The 14,325-nt window shown below is 43.2% G+C and overlaps 1 protein-coding gene across 1 annotated transcript in view; it reads left to right on the plus strand.

Annotated features, from left to right (window-relative positions):
- The window catches only part of hsf4 (heat shock transcription factor 4), a 56,305-nt gene that overhangs the window by 35,843 nt on the left and 6,137 nt on the right, over window positions 1-14,325 (plus strand). The window contains exon 8 of the mRNA XM_039763006.1: window positions 14,048-14,172. Within this exon, the coding sequence (XP_039618940.1) occupies window positions 14,048-14,172 (125 nt within the window). The remainder of the gene's footprint in view (window positions 1-14,047; window positions 14,173-14,325) is intronic.

Raw genomic sequence — 14,325 nt, forward strand, 5'->3', positions numbered from 1 at the left:
CACCAAGATTTCCATTGAAAAAGTCCAGATGATAATCCAAGAAATGTAATTTTTAATGATGTAAACATATAGATGTTGACATCTTATCATGTAACCCCACACTATCACCCTACCATCACTGTGTTTGACTGTTGGTATTATGGTCTTACCATGGAAAGTTGTGCTTGCTTTATGCTAGACAAAATGGGACACCTATTGTCCAAAATGTTCCACTTATATCTTATCTGCCTATAAAACACTCATGAACATTGAGCTTTGCTGAAGCAATGGAAGTCTTTGGATGTGAATGGATGTTAGGAACTTCCAGGATCACTATATGTTGTATCCTTGGAGTAATTGAGGACAGTCTTTATTTTCAATTTTAAGATTTCATCTGTCAATATGGTTTAATAGGGGCCCAGAACCTTAGAAATAGCTGCCCTATAATCCCTTTCAGAAGTGATAGATATCTACCCCCTTTTCCTGCTCTGTTCAGAAATGTACTTTTATTATGGTGTTATGTGCTTGTAGCTTGCCTACAATAGGAAGGGACAAAATTAGTGAGATTTGTATTAAGCAGGACTGGCTGTGTTTTACTCAAGTTCATTTATCTAGAGCAGGGGTGCCCAATGCGTCGATCGTGATCAACCGGTAGATCGCAAAGGTAGTGCAGGTAGATCGCGTTGCATTCCAAAAAATTTTTTTAAATGTTAATCTATATATCCTACTTGATTGACATACAAGGCAGCCAGTCTTAGATCTCTTTTCTTCACCGGTCATCCCACACACACGATCGAATGCGTGAGCTACTGCAAAACTCTGGCTGTGATCTAGTTAGCCTTCCAATTTATATCGAATAAAGAAGGGATTTAAAAAAAAATTATTTGGGGAGGGTATGGGCTGGATGTGGAATTGGAAGAGGATTTGTTTTCTTACAATGTCACAATCGAAGTGCGTTTGTCTGATCTGTCAATCTACAGTATCATTGCTATTCTAAAGAAGGAAAATGTGGAAAGGCACTTTTGAACTGTTCATAAAAACTATGAAACTGATGTCCTTCCAAAAAGCAATCTGAGAAAGATAAAGGAGAGGGAACTAAAATCACAGTTAATCGGACAGCCGTCATTTTTCACTCGGCTGAATTAAAAAGCTCCTTGACTGCATTATTCGGCTCTACTTGTTTATGCGAGTCAGCCTTTTTCCACATGAGGATTATTAAATCCAAATACTGCAGTGACCATAAATATACTGAATTGTTATTGTGCCATTAAGGTTATTCAGTTATGCAAGGTACAACAACATATATTTTATGTATAAAGTATACTCAGTATAAATATATATATATATATATATATATATATATATATATATATATATAATATATATATATATAAATATACTATATATATATATATATATATATATATATATATGAATATATAATATATATATATACTGCAAAATACCCACGCTTGAGAAGTAGTGTGTTAAAGAAGTAATGAAAAAGAAAAGGAAACATTTTAATAATAACGTAACATGATTGACAATGTAATTGTGTTGTCATTGTTATGAGTGTTGCTGGCATATATATATATATATATATTGTAAGAAGAGGAGACCAGAGACGTAGAAAGGTTTGGGGCAGCCACCCGTTTAATGCGGTTTCCCGGCTGCAAAAGTCTTTGAGGCATTGTTAAACAGTTGTTACACAACAGAGTCCAAAACAGAACTGCCTGCCTAAGCACAGGCAGTGAGCTTTATAGCACAGAGGGCGGAAATGATGTCGTCCTCTGGGCCGGAACTGGAAGTGACATCATCCTTGGGGCCGGAACCGAAGTGACCTCATTCTTGGGGCCGGAACCGAAGTGATGTGTCCTTCCTGGAAATGGCGGCTCCTGGTGGGATTTCCGGTAAGACCTGCAGAGAACTCAGAAAGAGCGTCAGTGCACCCCCCCCTGGGCAGATGTATAAACAGTATTTCTAAGCCCTTCAGCTGCTTCCCATGCACACGCAGTGTGACAAGACTCCCCTCAGCCCAGACCCGTGGGTCGGGCGACCTGCACCGAGAGGTCGTGGGCCCGGAGAGGGCATCGGCGTTGGCATGAAGAGACCCCTGTCGATGAACGAGCGTATACTTGTACTGCTGCAGGTCAAGAAACCACCTCGTGACCCGTGGATTCGACTCCCTGTGAAGGGCCATCCACTTCAGAGGTGCATGATCCGTCACCAGAGTGAACACGCCACCCAAGAGGTAGTACCGCAGCTGAGTTACCGCCCATTTGATCGCCAGAGCCTCTTTCTCCACCGCCGCGCACCTGGTCTCCCTGTCCAACAGTTTCCGCTCAGGTACATAACGGGTGTTCAACACCGCCGACGCTTTGGCTCAACACGGCACCCAAGCCTGTGTCCGCGTCCGCCTGGAGGATAAAAGGGAGAGAGAAGTTAGGGGAGATCAAGATAGGTTCTGAAGTCAGAGCCCTTTTTAAGTCACTGAATGCAGCCCCCGCTTTATCAGACCATACCACCGTATTAGGAGCTCTTTTCTTTGTCAAATCGGTCAAGGGCGCCGCTCTCTCGGAGAAGCGAGGCACAAACCGGCGGTAGTACCCGGCCAAACCGAGAAAGGATTGGACTTGCCGCTTGGTTTTGGACGGGCCAGGCCATTATGGCTTGCAACTTGGAACACTGTGGCCTCACAGTACCCCGCCCACTAGGTAGCCCAAATATTTGGCTTCCTCAATCCAAAGAAACATTTCTTGGGGTTGATTCGGAGCCCGGCCTCTCCCAGTGTCCGTAATACTGCTGTGACCTGCTGTATGTGTTCCTTCCAGGTGCTGGAATAGATGACGCGCCATCCAGATAGGCAGCACAGAACGAGTTATGGGGCCGGAGCACTTTGTCCACCAGACGCTGAAAAGTCGCAGGCGCCCCGTGTAACCCGAATGGAAGGACACGATACTGCCAGTGTCCGCTAGGAGTGCTAAACGTTTTTCCTTCGGACTCCGTTAAAGGAACCTGCCAGTACCCCTTTGTCATGTCAAGTGTAGTCAAGAATTTGGCTGGTCCCAGTCTCGAGGAGGTCATCCACGCGAGGCATGGGATAAGCATCAATCTGGAAACTTGGTTAAGCCGACGGAAGTCATTGCAAAACCTCCAACTGCCGTCAGGCTTAGCAATCAAGACGATGGGACTGGACCAGGGACTACTACTTTCCTCGATTACTCCTAGTGCCAGCATTCGCTTGATTTCCAGTTCCACTTCTACTTTCTTTGCCTCCGGGAGTCTGTAGGGTCGCCACGGACGATCACCCCGGTCAGTCAATATGTTGCGCAATCAGAGAGGTCCGACCGGGTTTTTCACTTACCACCTCTGGGACAGAGCGGATAGCTGCTTCGAGCTCTTGTTTCTGCCTGGGGATAGCTGCTCACCGAAATTAAGGGGACTTACTTCAGCAAGAGAGAGCAGGGCTGTCCGGAGGAGGGATCGGGACCCTCTCCTTCCACGGTTTCAGCAGGTTTACATGATATATTCGTCAGCTGGTCGGCGATTGGGCTGTTTCACCAAATAGTCAACCAATCCCTTCCTTTCCTTAATTTCGTAGGGGCCTAGCCAATGTGCGAGCAGTTTAGAGTGAGAAGTTGGTACCAATACCATGACGCGATCCCCCGGTTGGAACTCCCGGAGAGTCGTGCCACGGTCATAAAGGCGGGCCTGTGCTGATTGCGCCTCCTCTATATGACTTTTTAGAATCGGTCTTATTGCATCAAATCTATCGCGCAATTGGGCGATATATTCCAAAATATTAGTGGAGGGCTGTGCCTCCCCTTCCCAGCCCTCTTTAAAATATCCAATAAACCCCGGGTTGTCTTCCGTACAGTAATTCAAATGGAGAGAACCCGTAGAGGCTTGAGGAACTTCCCGATATGCAAAGAGGACAAGGGGAGGAGTTGGTCCCAATCCTCCCATCCTTGCTGACTACCTTACGTAGCATTTGCTTGAGAGTTTGATTAAATCTCTCCACTAGGCCATCGGTTTGAGGATGATACACCGAGGTCTTTAAATGCTTTATTTTCAGTAACTTGGCAGTCTCCTTGAACGTTTCCGAGGTAAAAGGCGTTCCTTGGTCCGTCAGGACTTCTCTAGGAATGCCTACTCGAAAAGACTCCTACTAGTTCCGTGCAATATTTTTGTGGTAGCCGAGCAACGGAACGGCTTCAGGGAATCGGGTAGCATAATCCACGAGGACGAGTATATATTTATATCCTCGGCTGAGGGTTCTAGGGTCCTACTATGTCAACCCCAATCCTATCAAAGGAACGCCAATAAGGGGAAGGGGAACCAGAGGAGCACGGTCCTCCTAGGAATTTGCCGCAGTTGACATTCCGGACAGGAAATGCAAAAGCGCTAACCTCCTCGTTAATCCCCGTCCAGAAAAAACGGAGCTTAATTCGCTCTAATGTTTTATCGGAGCCGAGATGGCCTCCAAGAAGGTGGGAGTGTGCTAACTCGCAAACCTGCCGCCGGTAGGTCCGCGGGATTAGCAACAACTTCCGGACCTTCCCTCATGTTCAGCGACCCGATACAACAAATCATTATCAATGACAAAGTGAGGTCCCTGTGGCATGGGCAAATGCGTCGTTGGCGTTAACGAGAACCACTGCATTCTTTATGTGTTTCAGAGAGTCGCCATTCCACTGTTCTCTCTTGAAAGAAGCCGGTGTTGCTCTAAACTGAAAGTGCAACTCAGAGAGGGGTCCGGTCTGACCTCAAGGGGCGGAGATTCCTCCTCGCTGCCGGGCGCTAGTGGATGACGTAGTAGCCCGCGACGGTCCGGGAGTGTCTTCTCACTCTCTTGGCCTACCGCCCCACTCCCTGTCGGCTGATTACACGGTGTGGAAGCAACTTGAGATGAATCGTTGTCATCTATAACGAGGCCATAAGTTTTCCGGGAATGCTTTCTAAACTACCGCCGTTACTATCAGACCAGTCTCGCCCGAGGATTACGGGAAACGGAGGATCCGGATGCACCGCCACGGTAAGCTGTCGAAGGGTTCCTCCGAGACATACGTAACACCGGGCGGTATTGTATGTGCGGATATCTCCGTGTATACATTTTAGACTGGTCTTCTTTTAATCCACTGTTGCGGTAGAATAAAACGGCGAGCAACGACAGACACGCTACTGCCGGAATCGAACAGCGCTGTTATTTATGTCCATTAATAAGAAGCTCCCCGTATGTTTATCCGCCAGGGATTGCTAAGGGCACACAAACAACCCCGCCATTGTCCCCTACGGTCCGCCTTGTTCCTCGACAGGTTGCAAGCCAGACGGCCCGGCGACTTCGGAACAGGCTCTGGATTGCGTGGAAGGGACTGCTTTAGTAGGACATAGCTCCCGGTAGTCCACAGAGCGGCTGTTCTGCCTCCCAGGTTTCACAGCCGGCCTCTGGGTTTGCAAGGTTTGTAGCAGCTCGTCCATAGAATGGAATTCCCCCAGGCCGGCTGGGCAAATTCCTGGGGTAGTTTTTAGCAGCAAAAACAGGCCACTTGCTGCACTATTTGTAGGGGTCAACTCAATGGCCGTAGCCACTCACCCACCTGTTGCCAGAGAGCCATAGCCTGCTCTGACAGCCCTTTGTTTGGGTTAAACTCCCAGTTTATTATTTCCTTCACCTGCCAGCCTGGGGACAACCCATCGCTAACAGGGACCTTGGTCCCGATGGGCAGCTCGGCTTTCCTGCCAAGGAGAGCATACTGAGCCACTCGAGTGTGTTCCCCAGAAGCCAGCCCACGCCTGTGGGTCCCCTCTACCTTCTCCACGAGATGGGTGGTCAACCCCGGGTTATGCTCATGGAGCAGAGCCTGCACCGCGTCCTTCCTGACCCTCCGCGCACTCCCTGCCCTGAAACTCGCCCCGTACTCACCCACCTGGTTCCATGAAAGTTCGTGTCCCGGTTCATCGGGACACCATCCTGCCGACTACGCCACTGTAAGAAGAGGAGACCAGAGACGAAAAGGTTTGGGGCAGCCACCCGTTTAATGCGGTTTCCCGGCTGCAAAAGTCTTTGAGGCATTGTTAAACAGTTGTTACACAACAGAGTCCAAAACAGAACTGCCTGCCTAAGCAAAGGCAGTGAGCTTTATAGCACAGAGGGCGGAAATGATGTCGTCCTCTGGGCCGGAACTGGAAGTGACATCATCCTTGGGGCCGGAACCGAAGTGACCTCATTCTTGGGGCCGGAACCGAAGTGATGTGTCCTTCCTGGAAATGGCGGCTCCTGGTGGGATTTTCTGGTGAAGACCTGCAGAGAACTCAGAAAGAGCGCCAGTGCACCCCCCCGGGCAGATGTATAAACAGTATTTTCTAAGCCCTTCAGCTGCTTCCCATGCACACGTGTGTGACAATATATATATACAGGCCATAAGTTTGGACACACCTCCTCATTCAATGTGTTTTCTTTATTTTCATGACTATTTACAGCACTCCATCACTCTCCTTCTTGGTCAAATAGCCCTTACACAGCCTGGAGGTGTGTTTGGGGTCATTGTCCTGTTGAAAAATAAATGATCGTCCAACTAACCTGACTTCTGCACAACACAACTGCTGGTCCCAACCCCATTGATAAAGCAAGAAATTCCACTAAATAACCCTGATAAGGCACACCTGTGAAGTGAAAACCATTTCAGGTGACTACCTGTTGAAGCTCATCGAGAGAATGCTAAGAGTGTGCAAAGCAGTAATCAGAGCAAAGGGTGGCTATTTCTAAGAAACTAGAATATAAAACATGTTTTCAGTTATTTCACCTTTTTTTGTTAAGTACATAACTCCACATGTGTTCATTCATAGTTTTGATGCCTTCAGTGAGAATCTACCAATGTAAATGGTCATGAAAATAAAGAAAACACATTGAATGAGGAGGTGTGTCCAAACTTTTGGCCTGTACTGTATATACACACACACATATAAACACATACTGTATATACACACACATATATATATATATACACATATACATATATATACATATATACATATACTAGCAGAATACCGCGCGTCGCAGCGGAGAAGTAGTGTGTTAAAGAAGTTATGAAAAAGAAAAGGAAACATTTAAAAAAAAAGTAAGATGATTGTTAATGTAATTGTTTTGTCACTGATATGAGTGTTGCTGTCATATATATAGACACAGACACACACACATACACACACACAAACACACACACATATATATATACTATATAGCAAAATACCCGCGCTTTGCAGCAGAGAAGTAGTGTGTTAAAGAAGTAATGAAAAAGAAAAGAAAACATTTTAATAATAACGTAACATGATTGACAATGTAATTGTTTTGTCATTGTCATGAGTGTTGTTGGCATTTATATATATATATATACAAACCGGATTCCAAAAAAGTTGGGACACTATACAAATCGTGAATAAAAACTGAATGCAATGATGTGGAGGTTCCAACTTCTAATATTTTATTAAGAATAGAACATAAATCACGGAACAAAAGTTTAAACTGAGAAAATGTATCATTTTAAGGGAAAAATATGTTGATTCAGAATTTCTAGTACAAATAAAATATTGACATTTGCCATCTCCACATCATTGCAACAAATCCCAAAAAAGTTGGGACAAGGCCATTTTCACCACTGTGTGGCATCTCCCCTTCTTCTTACAACACTCAACAGACGTCTGGGGACCGAGGAGACCAGTTTCTCAAGTTTAGAAATAGGAATGCTCTCCCATTCTTGTCTAATACAGGCCTCTAACTGTTCAATCATCTTGGGCCTTCTTTGTCGCACCTTCCTCTTTATGATGCGCCAAATGTTCTCTATAGGTGAAAGATCTGGACTGCAGACTGGCCATTTCAGTACCCGGATCCTTCTCCTACGCAGCCATGATGTTGTGATTGATGCAGAATGTGGTCTGGCATTATCTTGTTGAAAAATGCAGGGTCTTCCCTGAAAGAGATGACGTCTGGATGGGAGCATATGTTGTTCTAGAACCTGAATATATTTTTCTGCATTGATGGTGCCTTTCCAGACATGCAAGCTGCCCATGCCACACGCACTCATGCAACCCCATACCATCAGAGATGCAGGCTTCTGAACTGAGCGATGATAACAACTTGGGTTGTCCTTGTCCTCTTTGGTCCGGATGACATTGCGTCCCAGATTTCCCAAAAGAACTTGAATCGTGACTCGTCTGACCACAGAACAGTCTTCCATTTTGCCACACTCCATTTTAAATGATCCCTGACCCAGTGACAATGCCTGAGCTTGTGGATCTTGCTTAGAAATGGCTTCTTCTTTGCACTGTAGAGTTTCAGCTGGCAACGGCGGATGGCACGGTGGACTGTGTTCACTGACAATGGTTTCTGGAAGTATTCCTGAGCCCATTCTGTGATTTCCTTTACAGTAGCATTCCTGTTTGTGGTGCAGTGTCGTTTAAGGGCCCGGAGATCACGGGCATCCAGTATGGTTTTACGGCCTTGACCCTTACGCACAGAGATCTGTTGCTGGGGGTGCCAGAATCCATTGAGGAAGAAAAATTAAAAACATTATTTGTACAAAATCTTAATTTATCTATCCATTCCTAAATAATTAAATGGGCAGGCTATTTTGTATCAGTGCAATAAGCTGCTTGTTAAAATGGATGACTCCTAATCTTACGTGCACTTAGTGCAGCGTGGGTATAATGAACTATCGTATTTGTTCAAGTTCTATTTAAATTTTAAATATAAGTAATTTTTATTTGGTTGACAGAAATATGTTTAGTAGGAATGAAAGTTAAATTTAATCATCATTGCATAAATTTTTCTTCACCATAGAAATTTAAAGACTAATCCAACTGCCTGATGGGCTCATCAGGCAGTACACACTCACTGCACCCACTTCGCTAATGAACCTCAGACGTCAGCGCTAAAGGCGAAGCCCCTCATGTTGCGCTAGGGTGTGTGGTTCGTTTATTTGACAGTATGTTGATCGGGGTGTGTATATATTTATTTATATATATATATTACTTTTGAGAATGCAACATATAGTTTTGTCCAGGAGGAAAGCAATGTTGCCTCAAATCAATGGCAACCTTTTGTAGGGTGTGTCCCTGGGACTTATTGTCATCGCAAAGCAGAGCCTTACTGGAAATTTGAGGCATGTAAATTGAAATGGGAGATCAGGGGGTATAACAGTGATGCCAGGAATACATTCAGAGTGTGGCGCTCTGCTGTTTTTTTTTGTGTAGCTGCCTTCACACAGCTTCTCCGCTGCTTTATAAACGAACGCCATATAAAGCCATCACCTTGTCAATTGTGTAATGCGTTTTTTGAACAGGCATGGAAGCGATCACTCGTACTGCGTTCAGTAAGTTCACGTGAGCTGCTCTCTTGTGTGATGTTGCGATGTCCACGGCTTAATTTAATATTAAGTAAGACCCGGCACTTAAAAGTTTCTGGCTGCACTCCGGTTGTAATAAGACGAAGCTGCGCGACGTCACTTTTGAGAATGCAAGTATAGTTGTACAGGAGAAAAGCAATCTTGCCTGAAATCAATGGCATCGTTTTGTAGGGTCTGTCCCTGAGAGTTATTACTTGTCATCGCACAGCAGAGCCTTACTGGAAATTGGAGGCATCTGAATTGAAATGGGAGATCAGAGGGTATAAAGGGGACGTGAAGAATAAATTGAGTGTGGAGAAACTCTAAAGACAGGGTGTGTATTAACTTGTGGATTTTTCTGTGAGTATTTGGTGGAAGTGTGACGAAGTTGCTTCGGAAGACGGCGTTAGCCGTGGAGCTCAGCTCAGAGCGAAATGAAGTGAATGGGAGGGGAGAGGATAACGTCACTCCCCCACCCGCCTTAATTGTCAATCCCCCACAAACACAGTCTCTCGGAATTTGCATAAGCACAGCCCTTCACCTGCAATTTTAACTTAGTTACAAAGTGATCAAAACTCTCGTTTATATCCTGCGTCCTCTCATTAAACTTGTATCTCGCATTACCCTTGGGCATGACAAACACCAGCGGCAGCATGTCTATGAACTTAATTTAAACTTTAAGTTTACACCGTGCTTTGTTTCCGAAGTAGCAGCACTCATGAATATGGTTGTAAATGTCAGTCGCTGACTTCTTATTGTTTCGCTGCCTTCTCAATTATATACTGCATGTTTTATTCACCGCTTTTTGGAGCTCTTCCAAGTTTTCTACGTACTGCGTTGATAGTCAGTTCACGTGATTACGTGGGAGGCGTCACACGAAACTCCCCCACACGGCCATCCAGCTCAACTCCATTACAGTATATGGAGAAAAATAGCTTCCAGTTATGACCATTACGCGTAGAATTTCGAAATGAAACCTGCCCAACTTTTGTAAGGAAGCTGTAAGGAATGAGCCTGCCAAATTTCAGCCTTCTACCTACACGGGAAGTTGGAGAATTAGTGATGAGTCAGTGAGTCAGTCAGAAGGGCTTTGCCTTTTATTAGTATAGATATATATACACATATACAAATATACTCAGCAAAAAAAGAAACGTCCCTTTTTCAGGACTGTGTATTTCAACAATAATGTTTTAAAAATCCAAATAACTTTACAGATCTTCATTGTAAAAGGTTTAAACAATGTTTTCCATGCATGTTCAATTAACCATAACCAATTAATTAACATGCACCTGTGGAATGGTCGTTAAGACCTTAACAGCTTACAGAAAGTAGGCATTTAAGGTCACAGTTCTAAAAACGCAGGACACTAAAGAGACTTGTCTACCGACTGTGAAAAACACCCAAAGAAAGATGCCCAGGGTCCCTGCTCATCTGCGTGAACGTGCATTAGGCATGCTGCAGGGAGGCATGAGGACTGCTGATGTGGCTAGGGCAATAAATTGCCATGTCCGCACTGTGAGACGCCTAAGACAGTGCTACAGGGAGACAGGAAGGACAGCTGATCATCCTCGCAGTGGAAGACCACGTGTAACAACACCTGCACAGGATCGGTACATCCGAATATCACACCTGCGTAACAGGTACAGGATGGCCATAACAACTGCCCGAGTCACACCAGGAACACACAATCCCTGCATCAGTGCTCAGACTGTCCGCAATAGGCTGAGAGAGGCTGGACTGAGGGCTTGTTGGCCTGTTGTAAGGCAGGTCCTTACCAGACATTACCAGCAACAACGGCGCCTTTGGGCACAAACCCACCTTCGCTGGACCAGACAGGAGTGGCAAAAAGTGCTCTTCACTGATGAGTCACGGTTTTATCTCACCAGGGGTGATGGACGGATTTGTGTTTATCGTCGAAGGAATGAGCGTTACACCGAGACCTGTACCCTGGAGCGGGATCGATGGCTAGGGCCATTCCCCCCAGAAATGTCTAGAAACTTGCAGGTGCCTTGGTGGAAGAGTGGGGTAACACCTCACAGCAAGAACTGACAAAATCTGGTCCAGTCCATGAGGAGGAGATGCACTGCAGTACTTCAAGCAGCTGGTGGCCACACCAGATACTGACTTGTACTTTTGATTTTGAGCCTCCCTTCATTCAGGGACACATTGTGAAACATTTTTAGTTTATGTCTTATGGTGTTGACTCTTTTAGTGTTCATACAAATATTTACACATTAAGTTTACTGAAAGTAAAAACAGTTGAAAGTCAGAGGACGTTTCTTTTATTGCTGAGTATATATACATATATATATACATATATACACATATATATACACATATATATATATACACATACATATACATATATATACACAAACATATATATATATATACATATCTACATATATACTGTATATACACATATATATATACAAATCTACATATATATATCTACATATATATATTAGGGGTGGGACTCGATTAAAAAAAATTATCTAATTAATTAGAGGCTGTGTAATAATTAATCTTGATTAATCGTATGTAATCACACATGAATATTTGCCCCAAATCACAAATGTTTTTTTTTTATTTAAAAGGGTTTTAGTGGGCGACAAAATCAAATAATAGACATTGACATGAATATTGTAAACTCAAGCTCTTTTAATTTCTGAAAAAAAAAATGCTTTTAAACTGCATTTCAATTCAAAATAGAAACAAAAATATCATCCCTGGCTAAAATTGGCCAGACTTAAAAATAAAGTGGTATTTTAAGTACTTTAAGTACATTTTCAGAATGGTATTGTCTTTAAATAATAATAACAAAAATGTCAACATAAAGTGCAGTTTTTCTTCTGAAAAAAATAAGGCAGAAAAATAAAAGGTAATTTGACCAGCTTCACCTTTAAACTCTGAGTAACCTTAGCCAAAATTATTTTTTACATTAGGCTAAAACAGTGTGATCATTGAACATTTTGTAATTAGATGTAACTAGAATTACTAACGGTCACGGAAGTCCAATGATCCCCAGTAAGCGCCACAAAGTCCGCTTTCTGTAATGCATCTAATTTTGCTTGCTTTTCAGTGTGTACAAAACCATGCTTTAATCAAGTCTTCCGTCGGGTAGTCTTTTGAAATGAAATTTTTCTCCGATCAGTCCTAGGAACGCGCTTTATTCCAACTCTAACATTTTTGTAGCGATGATGTGTGCATCAATGTAATCGATGTACCAGGAAATCATGCACTGACAAAAGTTCCCCTTTGCTTGGAATGCAAAGTGTGATTAAATGCGTTATTTTTTTTAACGCGTTACGGAGTACATGCATCAAAGCTTCTCAGCTGTGCTTGTGCTAAAAAAAGGAAACATTTTAAAAATAACGTAACATGATTGTCAAAGTAATAGTTTTGTGACCGTCATGAGGATTTGATTATCATTATTTCTTGCAGTTAGATTCGTTTTTGGAATCCATCAAGGAAGAAAAATGAAAAACATTATTTGTACAAAATCTTAATTTATTTATTCATTCCTAAATAATTAAATGGGCAGGCTATTTCGTATCAGTGCAATACGCTGCTTGTTAAAATGGATGACTCCCGCTCTTACATGCAAGTCCACGTGGATATTATGAACTATCGTATCTGTTCAAGTTCTACTTAAATTTTAAATAGAAGGAATTTTTATTTAGTCGACAGAAATGTCTTTGGTAGGAATGTAAGTTAAATATAGGCATCACTGCATAAATTTTTCTTCACCATAGAAATGTAAAGAGTAAATTCGCCTTACATTCCAACCAAAGATATTTGTTTCACTAAATAGAACTTGAAAAGATATATTTTTCGAATGTGATCGCACAATTTAGATCGAGTTGACGCCAAGACTACATCGCTCAGCGTGCTATTGTGGTTTTAAGCCTGCGTGCCTCAATAAGTCACCCTCCCCTCGCTCTTACTTTTTTACCGTTCATCTAATGATTACACTGAGTATTGCTTTACCAAAACAATCATTGATGGCGAATAAAGTATCCATTATTCATAAAGCATCAATTGGTGATCTGTCTTTCTGCTAACGCATATTTTTTCATACGCTCAAACCAAGGGGATGCAAGGGTAAAATGAATCGGGAAGCTCTGATATATACGTATGTGTGTGTATATATATATATATATATATATGAAATAGTTTTACTGTGAAATAATGCAAAGAGTACGCAACACGTGTTTCGCCTTAATTTTGGGGTGATCAGGCGTACATACTCAGTGCACTCCCTCTCGGGAAGTCGAACCTCGGACGCCGGCGCTATAGGCAAAGCCTCTTCCATTGTGCCACGGAGTGTGGTTTGTCTATTTGAGAGTATGTAGATCTCAGCTTTTACACTGTCTTCCTTTAGTGGGACATTGACTTTTTCCACCGTGTACTTTGTTTTCGCAGTAGTTGCACTTATGAATATGCTTGTATGTGTCAGACGCTTCATATGTTTTTGCTGCCTTCTCAATTGTGTAATTCGGTTTTTGTTCAGCACTCTTTGGAACTGTTGCTTTTTGTCTATGCACTGCGTCAGTTCACGTGAGCTGCTCTGTGTACATGCATCGAAGGTTCTCTGTCAAATAATTTTCCAAACAATTATTCCAGATGTCATATGAGAGTGCTCAACATAGGTGGAATTGCTTTTAAAATATATTCCTTTTATCTTGCAGCCCTCCTCAGAAAGTGCCATGTGCTCCAACAACACAGAAATAGCAAGTGGACCAATCATTTCTGATGTTACAGACATGTCTCAGTCAGCTTCTCTTACCCTGCCAACAGCATCAGAAGAGTCCAGGTGAGGATACTGCATTGACACAACAAAACTCAAATTCCTGGCCCAGCCATAAGTGAACGAATAGTCAGCTACATTTACAGATAGAACAGTCCTCACGAGAAATGTTTTTTATCTCAGCATCATTCTCTAAAGATCATTCACATTGTTTCTCTG

The sequence above is a fragment of the Polypterus senegalus genome, chromosome 9 (assembly GCF_016835505.1).
Source record: "Polypterus senegalus isolate Bchr_013 chromosome 9, ASM1683550v1, whole genome shotgun sequence".
Lineage (NCBI taxonomy): Eukaryota > Metazoa > Chordata > Cladistia > Polypteriformes > Polypteridae > Polypterus > Polypterus senegalus.